Source organism: Trachemys scripta, chromosome 15 (genome assembly GCF_013100865.1).
Source record: "Trachemys scripta elegans isolate TJP31775 chromosome 15, CAS_Tse_1.0, whole genome shotgun sequence".
NCBI classification, from domain to species: Eukaryota; Metazoa; Chordata; order Testudines; family Emydidae; genus Trachemys; species Trachemys scripta.
The window spans coordinates 13,219,556-13,239,143 of record NC_048312.1 but is presented as its reverse complement, the minus strand read 5'-3'; the positions used below and the strand labels follow the sequence as shown (position 1 = coordinate 13,239,143).

At 47.9% G+C, this 19,588-nt stretch overlaps 1 protein-coding gene across 1 annotated transcript in view; it reads right to left on the bottom strand.

Annotated features, from left to right (window-relative positions):
• Window positions 1–19,363, bottom strand: part of MMP17 (matrix metallopeptidase 17) — a 116,225-nt gene extending 96,862 nt beyond the window's left edge. Inside the window, exon 1 of the mRNA XM_034791491.1 lies at window positions 18,996–19,363. Within this exon, the coding sequence (XP_034647382.1) occupies window positions 18,996–19,130 (135 nt within the window). The 5' untranslated portion in view covers window positions 19,131–19,363. The remainder of the gene's footprint in view (window positions 1–18,995) is intronic.
• Window positions 19,364–19,588: the final 225 nt, after the last annotated feature.

Sequence of the window (19,588 nt, the reverse complement as noted above, 5' to 3'; positions counted from 1 at the left end):
CAATTGAGTATACAGTCCTGTTGATGATGCCCAATATGGCACAGAATCCAGCTCACTTTCTTTGAGCCGTCTTGGCTCTTCAGAGCAGTGGGCTGCAGTGTAGAGGTTGCGTTAAGCGTGGTACCTGGGCTGCTCTTCACTTCCATACCAGGCTGAAAGATCTCCTGTCTGCTTCTCCTTCTATCCTCTCCTTGCCTTGCCTTGTTTGAAGTGTTAGCTCTTTGGGGCTGTTTTTCATGATGTGTTTGTACAGCACCCAACGTGGGAGACATCTCACTGGGAGCTCTAGTAGTTCCTATGATACAAATAATAGCCACCTTTACAGCAAATGTCTTGAGGCTGAGAGATGCAGCACAGAATCAGGCCGCGGAACTAGAATAAGAACTGTCTTGTTGAGGCCCCATCTGGATGAGGCTGAAAGAATCTCCCTGGCAATTGTTATATTCTTCCTTTGGCCAACGCTTCAGGAAGCTGAGATTGGAATGTGGTTCCCCACATCCCTCCTCTGAACCCAGTTTAAAAGGGAACCCCCCCGCCAAACCCAAGGAGCAGGTGGCAGCCCCACAGCAGTCCTGTTAAGAAATGTACATTAGAAAAGAGCTAGTGAAATATGGGGCCAATAGTGAGATGGAAATTCCTGCCCTAGGATTTTGGTCCAAAGGAAATGAAGGAGACATTTTAGTGATGGCAGCAAGCGATAAATCTCACATCTCTGTTTTGCTGCAGTCCAAAAAAGGGGTCATTTTTTAACATCATCCCTGGATGGCTTGAGCGCCTCCTTCCAGCACATCACAGAGAAAGCAATTTTGCTCTTGAAGCGCATTTGCCCTACAGAGAACTGGGTCCCTACTTCATGAGGACACGGACAGGCAACCTGCAGGCACCTGAAATGCTCAGGTACTGTAACTGCAACATTTGCCCAATAAAAGGCTACCATCCTCCCCCTTTAACTTCGCCTGTGTGCCTTGTAGAGGATCAGATGCTGCTGCTGGACTATTTTTCTCCCCCCTCCTTTCTGTTTATGAGTTATGATGATGATTTCAGTCTTACGGTCACTCCAGTGGGTAGTCACTCTGCTTTATAATAAATGGCCGCTGTCCGATTTTTGCAAATGTAGCAGATCCCCTCTGTGCTGCTCACTCCCTGCACTTTGGCTCATGTACCTCCCCAGGGACTGCTCTGTCACCCACAGATGATGAAGGGCTTCTTTCCCCTGGCCTGGAGGTTATGCATTGCACTTGCAGCAGTTCACTGTATAGGATTCCTTCCCCCGGTTGCCCTCTGAACAGCTTCCCCAGGTGATTTGCTGGGAGTTGGCTGCAAATTAGCTTCCTATTAGGTTTTAAGTCTACCACTGGAGGTGGAGAGAGTACTATGTATCTTTCCTTCTTCCATCCTAGCAGCAGCCGTTTCCTGTCGCTCTCCTGGCAGTGCCATGCACCCAGACAAACTCCTGCTAAAACAGCAATTTCACCACAAATCCTAGTACAAGGTCTTACGACAGTGTAGCAGGCCACAGTCCCCTCCTGCCTTCTAGCCCCACAGAAACCAGCTCAAACTCCACTGGCTGCGTATCTGCTGGGCCATTTATTGGAGTTCCCTCCACCAATACCTTCACAGGCCCATGCAACAGTATTATTTACAATAGTCCCTGGGCGTTTGTCCCTCTCCTCGGGACCTGACAGGAGCAGAGGTCTTCCTTCCCTGAGGCCTCTATGAGACCGGCCTCAGCTAACACTGCTTATTTGCTTGCTTGCTTTTGCTCTCTCTTCTCCTCTTCCCAGCACTTCCTTCCTGTTCCTCTTTATCACTCTTGCCCTGATGGGCTAACTGGCTCATCAGCCCACGGGCCTGATTAGCTAATTGCCTTTAATTACTCCAATTAGCTTTCTCTGGGGTACAAATGGGTGTTTGCTGAGGGAACAAACAGGGGTCAGGATGATCAGAGTGCCTGTTCACCTGTTAACGCCCTGCCCTCTGTCACAGACAAGTTATTTTCATTATGGCAGGCCTCAGCCCATGTCAGGGCCCCTTTGCGCATGAGGATGGGGGCCCAGTGATTAGGGAAACGGTGTAGGACTGAAGAGAATAGGGTTTTGTTCTCTACTCTGGCATACGCTTCTTGAGTGACTTTGGGCCAGTCATTTAGTATTTCTGTGCTCAGTTCCCTATCTGTGAACTGCCTTACCTCCCAGGGGTATTAGAAGGTGCTCAAATACTATAGCGGGAGGCATATAACCGACAGGCTAGGCACTGCACAAACCCATAATAAGAGGCGATCCCTGCCCTGAAGAGCTTGCTGTCTAAATGGACAAAGGAAATAGTATTATCCCTAATTTTACAGAGGCACAGACAGATTAAGTGACTCAGCAAACATCACACAGATCCAGGATTTGACAGCAGATCTCCTGTGAATTACCCTTCTGCTTTCTCGGAGACGGCAGTGGTACAGTGTCCTCTGCCCTCTGTTTACATTATTATGAGAACCCACCTCTCCAGAAGAGACCAGGCAGAACGAAGACAAGCTGGAGAACCCCTATGCTTTGTAGGAAGAGCTGGGGGTTAGTCAGAAACTAAAGCTCTGTAATAGACCAAAAGATGTAGCTCCCTCCCCCTCTCCCCCAGGAGGAGGAGATTAATGCATTAAATGGGAGCTGTGAAGGGGAATCTAGAAAGAAAACATTAGCCTTTAATTCTGGAGGGTTGTGGGGACAGGAGTTGATGCAGAGAGCAAAGCTAGACACAATTCTGGAGCCGAGAGCACGCTGTTACTGAGGGAGAGGCAGGAGACAAGCGATCAGATAAAAGGTGAGGGCTACACAGAGTTTCTCCCAGATATCCGAGAGCATGAAAAGAGGAATAAGGAGGTTGACAGAGGAGGTTCAGGATGGCAGTTGGCAATCAGGGAATCACTTCCCCTGAGGTACAGAGCTTTGTCTGCCAGCCAGACATGACTGAGGCTGAAAGCCAGTTGGTTTGCAGGGTCAGAAGATATCCAGTCACCAGAAGGCTGATTACCGTGCCAGCTATTAATTATAGTTCTTTACACTTGAAATACTCCCCTGGCAGCTTGCACAGAGCGTGACAAAAAGGCCAGCTGCTGGCTAACTGGAAGGACAGAGGCGCATGCTCTTTATTATGGACCAAGGATGCAGGAACGAGTGAACTCGTGCCCCATTACCGTGGGCTCTAACTCGGTAACTCCAAGGGGGATGCGTTGCATTAAATGGCATTTTCAAGAGCAGGCCAGACGGTTAGCTTGACACTTGGACTGTGTCAGGCAGCGAGATTCCTTACTGCAGAGGAGAGAGGGTTGGGTGGGTCTGTGTGGAAAAGACAGCCCTGACTGTGTAGTAAGAACAATGGGAAAACACTTGTGTGCATCTAGCCCCGGCATACACCGCTACGGGCTGCGCTGCTACTGAAACAATTTGCTAAGGAGTAGAGTGAGGGGGTTTGGCTGGCTCTGGGATTACTTCAGAATAACTAACAATACTGAGCCCTCATACAGCACTTTACAAACACTGACTGATTAATCCTCACAACCCCCGGGAGGCAAGTATTACTACCCCCACTTAAGAGAGATTTAGCGACTTGTCCGGGATCACAGTGGGAGCCTATGTCAGAGGTGGGATCTGAACCCAGGGACCCCTGGCTACAGATCTGCACTCAGAGCATTTCTCTCACCCTGCATAAACCAAATGAGGCAAAAAATCTCCAAGGCTGTAGATAAAATTAGCCTTGACAGAGACAGTACAACATTCCTGTACTCCTCGGAGGCCTCTCATTACCATCACTGACAGTTCTTCCCAAAGGTCCATCCCACCTTGTGCTGCTAGGTCTGGAGCATGATGGGCGATCTGGATTCCTACCAGGACGGAGTGGAAGCCCGGCTCACACGGCTGCACAATAACAGGAGGGAGAAACCATTTGAGACTCGATAAACAGACTGCATTCTCATTCCACCAGGAGCGGATCTCACTTACCAATCTGAGTTTGAGTGACAGGTTCTTTTATGCACAACAATCCCAAACTTCCTGGAATGGAGACAGTGATTTTAGATCATGAATGAAGCTGCACATGAGGAATTAGCCTGATATCCTTGTAGTTTCCACAAGAGGGCACCAACATAACACCAATAGAGATTTGTTCCACAGGTCACTTGAAGAATGTGGAGAAAGTCGCTTTCCCTCCTTTGACACAGATGCAAAACCAGCAAAGATTTCCTTGAGATGGATCCAAAGTCCTTTGGCCTGGCAGAACCCCAAAGGGCTAATTCAGAATATGTCTGGGACAGGGCAGAGAGCAAACCAGGGGTTTACCTATGTGGATTCGAGTACAGGTGTGCAAAAGGCAGATTATGCCCTGAAAATGTTTAGTCTATAGTTAACCTGTTGGGGGACACAGAACATAGAACAGAGCCTGTTGGAAATAACCAAGCTGCCTTTACATGGTATACAGATGAGGATGGCACAGGAGTTAAACTACATTTTGCAAGGCGAAAAGCTGCAAGAGACAAAGATCAATTGGGCATTGGTTTGAAGACCCTTAATTGCAGCAGTAGCTGTTCTTTCCCTCTGCCAAGCCCTACCTGCTGGGGGAGCCTTCAATTCACACTTTCATTCATTCTGAATAAAGAGCCTGCAATGGGAATAACTGTCTGAGCGCTACCAACAGCGATGTATTTCCAGGGCAACCCAGTCCCATCCACATGGTCGACCCCCTAATACACACTATGGCTGCACAGCTGGGATGAATGTCCCAAAACAGAGCCAGGGCAATGGACTTCATTGGCAGTAAAAGCCTGGACAAATTGGCACGTCTCCAGTTTAGATGGCAGGCCTCTGCTAACCTGTGATGCTATTCGCAGCTGTTAGCCAGGGCACACGTGTTGCCATGTTAATGTAAGGGGTCCTGCTCCGCAGCCTTTTGTACATTTGCACTTCTCTGCTCCACATTGGCTGCTAAATGAGTCAAAGTTACTTTGATTCTCAAGTGTATATTTCTATTTCAAGGGTTAGTGCATTGCTTATTTTTAAAGCAATTCATTGCATTGCAATGTGATTATCTCCTACTAAAATATACAGTGTGTTATGTTTCACCAGGCATAAAGAGATACTTTCCCCGTCTGACTTCCATTAATGGAAGAACAAAACAAGAACTAAATCTCCAGGAGAAAGCACAGAATAAGTCTCCTGGCACTGAGCTCTCAGAACAACATAACTGCTGAACTCTACCCACCCTAGATAATGGCCCCATTACCATTAAATCTGAGCACTCACAATCTTTTAATGTATTTATTCTCTCTACACGTGAGGTAGGGCAGTGCTATTATCCCCATTATACAGATGGGGAACTGAGGCACAGAGAGGATATATAACTTGACTAAGGTCACACAGGACGTCTGTGGCAGACCAGGGAACTGAAGCTGGTCCCTAACCACTAGACTTTTCATGCCAGGAGAGTGCACAGGAATTTAAAGGTGCACTCAATACAAAAGTAAAAATGCATCCGAGTGTTTCAGCTGATCCTCTGCTAAAGGGACCCTTTGCTTATTTGACACAATTACATTTCCCAAGAGAATTCTGACGCCCACAACATGAGCATGAAAGTAAAACACAGACCACAGCGTGGTCACGGAAGCAGAGTTATGCTGGTATGGTGGGTCCTCCTGTGGGTGAGGGGAACGCTCTGGAGTCAGGAGTACAACAGTCACGTTAGAAGGAAGATGTGTTTGAGAGGTGGCTGCATAAGGGGTGGTTAGGAGGGGGACCTAAATCTAAGGCCTTGTCTACATAGGGAAACTGACCGACATAGCTATTCTGGAATAGCTCCCTGTGTGGACACTATTCCAGAATAGCTAAATTATAACAGAATAGTTATGCTGGTCAACCTCCCTAGTGTAGACGAGGCCTAAGGGGTGTAAGCTCTTCGGGAAGGAACAGTCATTTTGTGATATGCTTTTAGAGTGCCTAGCACAATGGAGCCCCGATGCTTTATTGAGTCTCTGGGTACTACTGCATTAGAGGCAGAAGTCTACAACGGGATTGCCTGTTCAAATAGCTGCCGCCAAGAGACAGCCTGTTCCGGCATATGGTCAAGCTACGAAGCAAAAACTTGTTCAGGTTCTTGATGCTGTCATCTGAAAGCATCAGTGCGGGGCAAAGAAAGGCAAAGAGAGCCGCTTATCTGCAGACATGGGGATTGATGGCCCCAGGGAGAACCCCTGTGCCCCCTGGCAGAGTTATGATGAGGCAGACAGACGGAGCTGTGGAAGTCAAGTGATCCTGAAACCTTTGTTTATTTACTGCATCCTCAGCCACTGAGCGAGCACAGAGAGAGAGGACTAATGTAACATTGACTCATGGAGACATTTAAACTGGGAAGAGCTATGGGCCTGATCAGACAACATCCACAAATAATAGACAAACAGAGGAGTGCAGCCTAAAAGAGATGGCTCAGCATAATAGATGGTGTTTACACAGCATGTGGACGGCAGTGGTTGGCACGGATTTACACAAGACTTGTGTGTGTTTAATCCATTGATCCATACGTGTGCAAAAGGTAAATGCAGCTGGTTTAATCTTGCTATAAACTTAATGCAAACCAGACATCAGCACACAGGTTCCCACAACGGTGCTCCAATAAGGACATCACTTTACCACAAGCTTAAACAAACACGTCTGTAAACTTACTGTGAGACTATTCCCCTCCGACCACATCTCTGCCCCTACTGCACAAGGGTTTGGGAGCCCAGATCCCCTGTGTGCCAGGAAGCCCAGCTCCGTTGCATCAGGGGTCATAGCACTCCAGCTTGGATGTATGGCAACCAAAAGGGAAGAGTTATCCAAATCACACGCACATGCACACAAAATAGTACAGTAATAAAGGTAAGTTCAAAGTGCTTCTCTTAGGAAGGAACAATCAAATGCACAGCCACAAAATGGGGACTAACTGGTGAGGTGGTGGTACTGATGAAAAGGATCTGCAGGTCATGGTGGATCACAAATTGAACCTCAGTCAACAATGTGATACAGTTGCGAAAAAGGCTAATATCACTCTGGGTTGTATTAACAGGAGTGTTGGATGTAAGACATGGGAGGTCATTGTCCTGCTTTATTCAGTGCAGGTGAGGCCCCAGCTGGAGTGCTGTGTCCAGCCCTGGGCACCCCACTTTAGGAAAGATGGGGACAAACTGGAGTGAGTCCAGAAGGGAGCCACAAAAATAAAAGGTTTAGAAAACTTGTCTTGTGGGCATGTTTAGTCTTGAGAAGAGACAACTTGGGGAGGGGGAACCTGATAAGTCTTCAAATATGCGAAGGGCTGATCTACAGAGGACGATGATCAATTGATCTCCCTGTCCACTGAAGGTAGGACAAGAAGCAATGGGCTTAATTGGCATGAAGCGAGATTTAGGTTGAATATTAGGAGAAACTTTCTAACTGTAAAAGTAGTTAAGCACTGCAGCAAGCTTCCAAGGGAGGCTGTGGATTCCCCATCACTGGAGGTTTCTAAGGACAGGTTGGACACACACCTGTCAGGGAGGGCCTATGTTTTCTTCGTCCTGCCGCAGCACAGGGGGCTGCACTAGAGGTCACCTTCCAGCCCTCCATTTCCATGATTCCAGGCCCTCCTACAGGAACGATCCATAGGACTAGGGGTCACACACCCTGTTCTGCCACATCGCTGTGAAGAGGGATTCAGTGCTAGTCACGTGTTTAGTCCGTTTCCCTTGTGTGGCGTATTGGTTTCTCCAGCCCGCTTTAGAGAAAGGGACCCGGGGCTGCTCAGCTTGAACTAACTCTTCCTGCTCGTTTTCCTCCTGCCGCACGGAACACTTGCCTAAGATCATTCTTCAACACAGCAGGTTAACTCATGCCACAGATCCCGCAGTGAGGTCAGTGTTTCTATTACACATGCCTATTCTCAGATCTAGAAATCAGCCCTAAACAGAAACTTGGCAGTAGCTCCCCAAAACTGTATTTTTTCTTAACACGGTTCAAGGTAGGAGGGGCTGACTTTCAGAGGTGCAGAGCACCTGCCGTTGCCATTGACTGACGAGTTAGCTGAAGGTGCTTACTACTTCTGAAAGTCAGACCTGAATGCTTTAAGAGACATGATCTTGAGCAAAACCAACTGAAGTTTGCTAGTTTAGAGTAATTTTTATTACTCCTATAATAACCATGAAAACACAACAAACAACAACAAAACAGACGATTGTTATCTCATAAACGGACCTAGACACTCCTGTGATTTTAGGAGGGAAAGAAAAGAAATTCTAAATAACCAAGATATATAATCCTGCAAAGTGAATGTACAGTAACCGCCTCTCATTTGGGTTTCACTTTGTCTAGATGCAATACGTTGATCATTTAAATCCTCATATACACAATAAACTGTCATGATATCCCACTGGGGTTAGGGAGATGATACACCTTGAAAGGTTTCTAGCTCCAGGGATGTGACTGATTGGTGCATAGGCTGCTGGACCGGCCAGTGGTTCTGGGGTTTGCAGAAGATGTATAAAGCTGCCTACTTGTCTAGCGATGGATTGAACCGTCCTCTAAACCAGATGCTTTCATCGGGAGGGGCCCTCTAAGGTTAAGTGCTTGCTGGAAGACACAGCTAGCTACTGGAAACTTGGATTACATGTAGAATGAGAAGAGCAGTTTGTCAGGTCAATGACTCCTCTCATTCTCTGAAGCAGCATGCTTGGCACTCAGGATTTCACATTCAGCGAGAGGTGAAGCTTTAGACTTCTGTATTTGGAGGCCTTTAATCCAAGAGCCCGTCTCTCTTGGGTGTTGCGTGGAACTCTCAACTGGCAGAGCACTTCCCCCCCTTTTAAATGATCTAGACTATGCAGGACACGATTGAACCTTGATACTATAGTGATGGGCGTACCAGAAATGAGTAAATTACCAGCCACATTAATCATTCTTCGGTTGAAGTGTGACATGTATCCAAGCAAGGGGAAGAAGTAGAATGGTTTGCATTTCATTGCTGATTATGGCAATACCAGGCTGTCGTCTATCTCAGAAATTTCCTGGGGGAAGTCTGACGTGTAAATTGCCGTAGTGTTAATAAAATGCTGTCTAAAATACAAACCCCACCAGTCTCTCTAGCTGTGTTTTTACACAAAACATGCTGTCGACTCGCAGATGCCTCTATCAGGGATTTCCCTTTTGCAAACCCAATTTACTTTGTTTGGCTTTTGAACAAAAAAGTACATCAGCGACATGAAGGGTGGAATGGTACAGACTGTCTGGTGTGGGGAATTTACAAATCAGCAGCAAAACAGAACAAACACACACAAAATAAAAGCCAATTTAATGCAGAGAATTTATCAAAGAAGCAAACACACTTCTCAAGTTGCCTCACCCACTGTCATTCTGTAACCAAACGTGCTGAAGAGAAACTAAAATCCCACCGCTGCCCCCCCCCAAGCAAACATAACACTGTAGTAACAATTCTAGTGCTCTACAGCAGGAGTTAGCCATTCCCTGTCCCAGCAAAACGCACAACTTTTGGAGAGTGTATTCAGCTGCCGGGAGCTCTGGAAAGTGTTCAACAAGAGGAGCTGATTTGGTCCGCACAGAAGATTTGGGGCTCGTCTGATTGTATTGCACAGGCAGGGACACAGTTTGCTTTACTCATGTTCAATAATAGTCAAGAGACAGGACCAAGCCAGGAAGTTAGACTCCAAATCCCACCCTCAAGCCCTCATGTTTCAAAGTTATTTGGGCTTGGGGGCTTGATTGGGATCCATCTCTAGATGTCATAATACTGATCAGAACATACACTTCTATAGCAACTTTCACCCTGAGAGATCCCAAAGCACTTTAGTAACCATACGCATTCAGGAATAGAGTACCTGCCACGACACTCTCCAACAATTGTGTCACTTTAATGCAGGGGTCCCCAACGTGGCGTCCACCGAGGCGTCTAAGTGCGCCCGTGTACTGGCCGGCGGACGAGCATCCGCCGAAATGCCGCCGAGAAGCAGGGTCATCCAAATGCATCGCCGCTGAAATGCCGCCGATTTTCGGCAGCAACGCCTCTGGATGACGCTGCTTGTCGGCGGCGACACCTATTGATGTTGCCGCTTGTCGGCGGCATTTCGGTGGATGCTCGTCCGCCGCCACGGTCCTCTGTGGCTCGTTGTCTGGCACCCGTCAGACGAAAAAGGTTGGGGACCACTGGTTAATGCATGAGTGGAAATATTAGCATCAGTGTCCTGGCTAAATGACAGTTTGGGAAATTCCATTCTGCATTCCCCCTCCAGTTCGAGGTAGCCGTGCTGTCCGTCTTGTCCTAAACGGTGGTGTGGTCCCGATGGGCGCTGTTAAACAGCTGCCATGGCAGAGACTGAACTCCTGAATGTATGCAGTTAGCCCCCCCCGTTTTACACCTCACTTGAATCCCTGCCGCTGAGTGAGAACGAGACGTTTAAGGCGGATCCACTGGCAGCTATACAATGAAAGCTTGAGAGTTAGCAGTAAAGTCTGATTCATTACAGTGCCTGTATTTTGGAGCAAGTTGGAGCTGCCTACTAAGGAGCATAACTTTTCAGACCAATGTGCCCAGCACCTTCCTTTAAAAGAGGTGTATGCGTCTCTCCTCTCCTCTCCCCATCTTATTCCAACCTTCCTTTACCCCATTCAGACCCCAGCCTAGTGCATTGCAGGTAGAGAGTTCACTTGGCTAAGTGTTATCTCAGATCTGCACTGGGAATCTCCGGGAAATGTAGTGCATTAAGCAAACCAGAGGTGGCAGTAGCCTCTGAACTTCATATTTGATCTGCCGGCAACTTGCCATCTCTGGGGCTTCGGGGTGAAGTATCCCCTGTAAGAAACAATTAATCCCCCAGTGACGGGATATTCAGACCCCTGAAAGCAACTGGCCACACAAAGGGGGTACCCCTCTTCCTCTGTCTAGAGAGCAAGCCACAGTTGTCTGGTCTGATCTGCAGACAGGGCTGTCTCTGACAGCTGTAGGGAAATTAAATCCTCCCTCCAACACACCAGAGAGGAAAATCCCGAGAGGGGCCAAGAACCTACAGCTCCCCAAACTCCAGGTGGAGTTGCAAGTGCTTTCTCACACCTTCAGCTGAAGCTAGCCAGGCCTCCTGTCTTTGCATTGCACTTTGGGAAGCCCTGGTATTTGGGTCTTGAAGAAGTTGGACAGTCTGTCCACTTACCTTTCTGTTTTACAATAAAGACCAAGAAAGGGTGTTTAAACCCCATGCAAGCGGGCCGAATCCTTTCCTGCACCAAATGGCCTGTGATGCTTTCATGTTAGAGAAGTTAGAATGATCTGTACCAGGCCCTAGGTACCAGCGACCTTTGAGACCAAGTGGCGTTTGCTGACTATAAAGCCCAAGCCCCTGCAGATACCCCTTTGCTTCTTCAAAAGAAACTGCAGAATTGTCTCATGTGGGGAAATCTGCTAGCGCCAGCCAGCCACATTTAATCAAACTAGCAATTCATCTCCTGTGGCAACCGGTCTGTTGAGGTCCCAGCTGTAGGTGGTCTTGTAAAACACGCCTGAGCGCAGAATAAATTGAGCATGCGGCGTCATGGAAAGCCTGGGTTGTCAGATGTTCTTCAATGGCTGTGAGTTACACAGAAAGGAGATGTCATCGTGGGCTCGTTACATGACAAGCTGATACAACTTAGACGTGTCCATCACCTTCGAGCAAAGGCTCATGCCATTGACAAGATTGCTTTCATATACCCAAAAGATCAATATTGTCAGGATGAAATAATATGTCAGCTGATATGAAGAACTCAACCCTGTCACTGGCAGTCAACAAGCAGGAACACTCTCTCAAAATAAAATAATAAAAGTTAAATAAATATACTGCCACCCCCTCAATCATGTTATTTGGACAGGTCTTGTCCTGATCAGTAGATCGTCTCCAGATTTCTCAGAAGAATGATTCCCTGCATACAGGGTTTATCCCGATCTCAGAAATTCCTCTTCTATTATACTAAATCATCACAGTTAGTCAAACTGTCAGAGTCTCACCCGAAGACTGCGTTCCTCGGTGAACTTCAATATTTACCCCTTGTTTTCCATCCCAGGTCTCTACCCTGAACAGAAATGTCATCAAATACAATTTCACACTACATTCATTTAAAACTCTCCAGTCCTGTTTGACTTCAGTGGTTTCTTCTCCTGACCCCAACAATTCTGCACTAAACCATTTGTTTCTCACTGGGGTTAACTTTGTGTGTTTTTCTTTTATATATATATATAAATAAAACATCAAATCTCTTAATTCTCTGACCCAGAAATCAGACAATCCTCATAAAAAACTGGGACAAAGAACACACAGACAGATGCACAGGAAGAGCTTCTGAAACTCCCAAATCTACCCATTTAAAGTGATTTTGATTAAAGAAAGCATTTGCAGGAAAACGGTTACTGCCAGACCTTGGATTGTTTTCTGATCTTCCAAATCTTTCACTTTTAAGTGCAGCTCTACTCTAAAAAGTGACTTTTGAAACCCAGATGGCAGCGTAGTGCCCCACGTTTCCCATCTCTCTGTGACTCGAGCACCAGATGTGCTTACTTTACAAGTAAGGGTTTTTTTGCTAATGCCAGCCCTGTAAAGTCAATCTGGAATCTGAGAGTCAATCTGGGTACCTTTCATTTCCTAGAGCATCACCAGAAATAAAGGCTTTGCAGGCCAAATTACGCCCTCCACGAAAGCTGTACAACCCCAGTCCCTGCTGTAAATGTGAAAGAGACTGGAAATAAAGAAGGCATCTTGTTGATGATGCACAATCTCTCATGTAGCCTCACCAGTAATAACGCACCTGCAGGCCAAACCAGGACTTCAGTTACAGCCATGCAATCCCATTTTCACCCTCAGTCATACCTGTGCCAAATTCATGCCCTTTAATGAGTTGGCAGAGGTGTAATTAACTGAAGCGGAGTTATCCGTACTGTAGATGATGTGCAAGGTGTTATAGGATTCTCTCAGATGTGCTGGCTCTTCAAGATCTGCCTCTGACGATAGGGGATGGAGATCTGCTGAGTCAGAAGATGCTGTATTTTACACACTCACTTTCCACATTAAATTACAATTTAATGAGGGAGAATGACAAAGGAGCCAGATAGCTTTCTAAATAAAATAACAACTGACGTGGATACATCAGTTTCCCAAAGCACGGTTAGGAAAAGTGAACACACTTGTATGGACAAGCCCGCAGACATGCAGCCACCAAGTAATGCAGGGCAGAGAAAGAAAAGGAAATGTTAGCCAGGGAAGTCAGTGCAAAGCCCACCTCTTATTAAAAGGAACGGGGGATTATCCACACCATACCACACAACGCAAGCCGGACATTGGCTGGTGAGGGCTTATCCAAAAGTCTCCTCTGCGCACACACACACAGGAATGGAATTATCTCCACTGGGGGAAAACTGCCTGGACCCTGGCGGGATTTTAACCTTGTGACTCCAAGGAGCCCGGGGACAGATTCAGAGGCGACGTGTAAGGTGGTGTCAGTTACACATGCACAAGTGGACCTACGGTGGTAGAATTTACAATCCAAAGGGGCAGAGCAAAGCATAAGTTAACAGCACTGTGTGCTGGGAAGAATCAGGTGGGGTCTATTTTAACTTACACCTCCTGTTGGCTGATTTTCCTACTGTGCCGGTCTCCTCCAGCCCTTCCATGTGTCAGACACACTACCCAGACTCCCTTAGGTGCGGCTGGCCACGGCAGCACTTACACCACTTCACACACGGCCTCCAGATTTGGCCCTCGGTGTTTCACATTCAATGCTCGAGTCCAAAAATAAAGGAGAGAGAGAGAGAGACACGCAGACGGGGTTTTGGCTAATGGATAAGTCTAATGAATACCCATCAAGATCCCTTCACCAGAACTGCTGGAAAGCTGCCAAAACCACGGCTCCACGCACTGGCTTGAAACCATCACTAAAAGCAGTCTCATTATATTGAGTAATTTAGCTTAACTACCACCAGTAATTCAAACTGCCGGGCCCACAATAGCGACTGAGCACAGGACTAAATTGCATTACAGAATCTGAGGGCGGATGGTCTCAAATTTAAAAAGGAAGTAGCAGTTCTAACCAGGCAGAGTGTTAATACCAGATTAAATGCTTTCACAGGAGCCGGTCTGCTGGAAAGCTCCCAGCCAACCCTTTGTCAAGCTAATGTAATCTGCATTGTACCTTGGCTTCAAGAGGTACCTTAAGATGTAGCCAGTGTCTATATTCTTACATGGAAACCTAACATTCTTCGAAGAAATACTTGGAACCTGGAATGAAATAATATGTCAGCTGATATGAAGAACTCAACCCTGTCACTGGCAGTCAACAAGCAGGAACACACTCTCTCAAAATAATAATAATATAAAATAAATAAATATACTGCCTCCCCCTCAATCATGTTATTTGGACAGGTCTTGTCCTGATCAGTAGATCGTCTCCAGATTTCCCAAAAGAATGATTCCCTGCATACAGGGTTTATCCTGATCTCAGAAATTCCTCTTCTGTTATACTAAATCATCACAGCTAGTCAAACTGTCAGAGTCTCACCCAAAGACCGGTCAAAGAAAAACAGGACTTACAATGGTAGGGGAGGCCAAGCAAAGCTCTTTCCCAATATGCTGTTAGACTGATCGCATTATTGTTTTGGCTCTCCCAGAGGTTTTGTCCTGGAAGATTTGCCAGTTCAGGACGGAGCCCTAACTTGCATGTATTTTCCCATTAGCAGCGACAGCAGATCAGGAGGATGTTGATTTCTTCTAACGTGAACTGTAGCCTATTTCGGTACTAGGGGCTGGGTTTTATTTTTTGTTTAATGACTAATCATCTCGAGCTTTGGGCCGTAAAATGAATGTGCCATGGTGACACTGCCGCCTTTCACCTGCATTTAAATGCAACCGCATGGCAAAGCCTGTATCTGCCGCGGGAGGCAGCGGGGGGAGAGATGCTTGGCAAAAGAAGGGAAGGATGATGTCTGACGGTGACAGCCATAGAATTGCTGCTGCTGTGCGATCTGCCTGAGCAGCTCTGAAGTCAGACGGGTCCTTTCAGAGACAAAGAGCCAGCCCCTTTCTTCCCATGCACTCGGAGGCAGATTTTGCTCTGAAAACAGTGCCGGAGGAATGCACTGCACCGAAGGCTAGTTCACCCCGTCCCCGTAGGAACTCCCTCTCCTTCCCTCTACCCATTCTTCAGCTCATCCACAGAGAAACCTGTGTGCCCATTAGAGCCCTGCTGGCTGGAAGAGCTCTATGCCCATAAGTGTCTTTCAGCTGGAAAGCAGGAACAAAGGCAACAGGAGTCCTGCCTGCCATGGGAACAAAGGAACATTTGGTGGGGATGGGGGGAGGAGAGTAGTAGGAGGAGGACGGTTCATCCATGGCCTCAGTTAATGAATGCAAATGTCTACGCTGCCCCTGGAACAAATTCCCTGGAAACAACACAGGATGACATTGAATGTACAGCAAAGAGAGAAAACTCCATAGACAAGGTAGAGCAGGCCAGCACATAAACCAGCTGCAAAGCGGAGCACCCGACATAACAGATGGCCCCTTGGGACACGACTGTAGATTTTGGGAGAAGGGAGCATCTGCAAACCTAACAGCGTTGCTGGAACTCCCGTTTCATGTGTTGCCCTGTAGCAGGTCCCTCATACACACCCTAGGGACATCACGGTCGCTGCGGCAGCCCCCACTGCCAGTTTGGATATTGCAAACCGTGCTCTGTTTGGACATCAATCCAGTTCAAAGGCACTCATGTTTTGCCCTAACTTGATACATAGATTGTCCCAGCAGACAGCTTCTGAGACGACTTTCCAGCATCCACAGCACATCATAACACGGCCCAGCTGCCAGAAGCTGGCTTTTAACAGCAAGCGCCGAATTGTTAAAACAGCAGGATCTCCAATATGTCTCCAGGTCAACCCCCTTAGCATACAGGTTTACCAAGTTGGCCTTCATAGGAATCAAGGTCTGCAGACATCTCTCTCTGAGTGCCTGAATCTAAGCCCCCGGAGTAAAAGAAAATCTTGTTACCCGCTTTACTTCTGACATACGTAACGTTTTTGCATGTGTGATGCCAGAGGATCTCAAGTCAAATGACCACCGCGCCGTGAGTAATTAACATATAAACTGTGCTTTAGACACTGCATCAGATACGGTCTTCTTTTTTTTTATATTTTAAAAGGTGGGGCAGGTCAAAATGATCAGCGTCAAACTTCAGAAACAATCTCTTCATATTGAAGGACAATTTCAATTCCTCATTCTTTCCTCCCTCTCTTTGTGAGGTTAGCTAACAGAGAATAATAATAATAAAAATACGTAGCAAGCAAGCTAGATTCATGCATAGGGCAGGATATTCCAGTGGTACACATCAATCGCTATCATACTGCTGTGGACAGTACTCTAGCAAGCTCTGCCTGTGAATTATAGCCCTCTTTGATTTTGCTGAAGTTTAATCTGGCCCCTGTTCTGTATAGCAGCACTAGATTGGAACATCCCACTCCGCTTCACAATTTGGTTCTGTGCCTTTGTCCACCTGGAAAAGCCTTTTCAGCTACAATTTGCAGAGGAGGGAAAAATCAATTCAAACAGAACACCTCTGTTGACACAGTGCTGTATTTACTGCAGAGAGTTGCTGGGGGAGGGGATTTGTCAAAGGTTAGTGGTGCTTTCTATTGCCATGGTTTCATGTTTCCTCATTTTCAAATATTTGGTCGAAATGCCTCATAGACCCTTAATTTCTTATTTGCTGCATAGAGTAGATATCAAATAAATCTTCCTAAAGTGTCCACTTCAAACAGGGGGATTTTCCTGACAGCCCCCTGAAGAACTGTCTTCTCCTTGCTGCTGATTACTGGGAATAAACAAAAGCCGTCTTTATACTCAGACTTCTGCTTAATTCCATCAGTGATGCCGCACATGCACAACTGGCCATGGGAGCTGCACACACATTGGAGGGGAGAAGTCAGAAAGAGACCCATTTTAGATCTAGTGGATGTTCCCCTGCTTAACTGAGGATTGTTTTTAAAAAGCGTAATACCCAATAATTTGTCCCATCTGAGGGGGCTGTCATCACATCTATGCACATCCTGTATCTGCGGGGATCCCACAATTCACTGCCACGAAGCAGTCTGAATGTCACAGGCACTGGATTGCAGCATCATAAATGAATTCTAATGGGTCAGAGACACTGATTCAAGGAGAGTGAATTTCTATTTACACACAAGGCATCTGAATTCTTGAATGCACTTTGTAGCTGGTTTTCAATCCAAGATCAGCTGCAAACAAGTAAACCTCAGAGGTTTAAACGCAGCCATAATAAGTATTAAGCCATGTTAAGCATAGCAGCTCTCTCTCACAATGTTTAGCTCACAAGAGCTCCATGTGACACATACGGTAGCAGGGGGAAAAATCAGGTTGACTAGTTTAAGAACGTTTGATTTAGCTCTCTTGGGATGCAGTGCACCCACCCATCTGCCACTTACATTAAATATTCTGTTCAGCTTTAGCACTTGGGTAGAGGTGACCGTTAATGCACAATGATTGTGCAGCAGCACTTTGCTTTCACACATGCTTTCTGGATGGCTCTTGTCCGAGGAACTGATGTGAACAAATCCCTTCTGGATCATAAAACAGGTGCTCAGAAGTAGCCACCAGTAATGCCTGGACTGTGATTCCATCACAACACCTGGCTTTACAGCAAATAACAATGATCATGAAGTTCCTGGTATACGGTTTTGTTTAAACCATCCTTGTGAAAGAACTGCTATGCTGAAAGGTTCCCCTCGCCCCCTCCTGGCAGCTGTGCCCAGGAGTGAGATAGCATCTCGACACGACAGTCACTGAATTTCCTAAAGCTGGAGGGTATAATCCAATTCCAGGATCTATCACTGAATCCTGACCTAAGTCCTAACTTTGCTAACACCAATCTGGAACGAATCCAGCCGCGTGGCTTTTTTCGTTCTTAGAGATGTGCCTTCTTTTACAGAACCCAGGCTAGCGTCTTGCACAATAAACTTTTCTTTCTTCAAGAGAAAAGTCTGGCTCTCTCTTTAGAGGGTGTAATGTTAAGTTGCCATGGAAGTGCCAGAACAGCGATCAAGCAGGGGCAGTTCCCAGCCGGCCACTAAAGAGCTTTGGGTTCCTAGCTGTACCCTGAAACAGAGCCAGTCCCTAGGACAGATCATAGCACAGGAAGCGTGGCGGCAAAAACCAGCATGTATTTCAACCAAATCCTCTGTTTGGATCTGATCTGTAGTAGGACCCATTGAGAAGCATAAGCGGTCTCCACAGAGATTCAGCCTGCTGGAGGGTTTCCTACTCAGAATACATATTTTCAGGATTGTTATTTGGTGGCTGGAGTTTATTTACATATTTTAATTCCAAGCCAGAACAGCCTCTCCTTTAAGAACCGGAGAGCCCAATGTCAATCTTAGTAAGACGTTGCTTTCAAAATTCCCTGCAGGCTACTAATATGAATGGACTAATAAATCTGCGGGGCACAGAAACTGGAAACAGGTGATTGATTTCAGCTTCCAGATTTAAGGGGGGGGGGGAAGAAATCCAGCTTCCTTTGCAGCTTCTGAGGAGAGAGGCAGCAAAGGCGCTTGTTTGGCGAGCTGCACCGCGATCCCCAAGCTCCAACAGCCATGGTGAGCCCTTCCATGGGGGAAAAGCAACGCTGCTCCTCCAGCCCCAAGCGAACCACTGTCCCTCCCCAGCACCAGGCTCCATCCTCCCGGGAACCAGAAGCGAGTCTAAGCTCCATGGTACAATGGTTGCTCCAGAGAATAAGCAGCCTATTCCCCAAGAGGCGGTTTAACCCTCACCGGACCACCCCAGCCCCAAGGCAAGACCATTCCGCCTCTGCCCTCTTCCAGCATGTGAAGACCGCGCCGGGTTTGGGGGAGGATGGAGCGATGGACGCCCAGGCTGCACCCTGAAACGACGGGGACCCCGGGTGGCTACAACTTACAACTCCCAGGTTCAGGTCCTCGGCCGTAGGGGTCGGCGCCGCGGAGGTTTCCTGCCAAGCCAGCCAGACAGCGATGGTCAGAAACATTTCCCGGGAAACCCCACTCTGCCTGGTGGCCACGGTCCACAGCAGCATCCCTCCTAGTCCCGCTGCCGCTGCCAGGGCAGGAGCCCACGCCGGGCTCCGGCGATCTGCGGGGGCACCGAGGCGGCGGGCGGCATCCGAGCGCGCAGCCGCCTCCTCCCCGGGCTCCAACTTTCCCGGCTCCCGCCGCTCTCCAGCCCGGGCGCTTCCCCCGCGCAGCAGCAGCCGGAGCCGGGCTCCGGGGAGATGGGAAGTTGCTTCGGGCCCCGCGGCTCCGCGCCTCCCTCCCCGGGGCAGCGCAGCCGCCCCCGTCAGCAGCCCGGCCGCCTCTGCCCGCAGCCCCAGCCCGGCCGGCTCGCAGGGCGGAGGGGCGGAGCGGCTCCCGGGGAAGGGGCGGGGCTCAGCAGCACGGCGGAGGGGGGACCCCGCGCGGGCGGCCGCGGGGTGCGCTGCGGCCGCGCAGCCCGGGGGGAGACGCGGGACAGGCCGGGGGGACGGCGGGGCTTTTG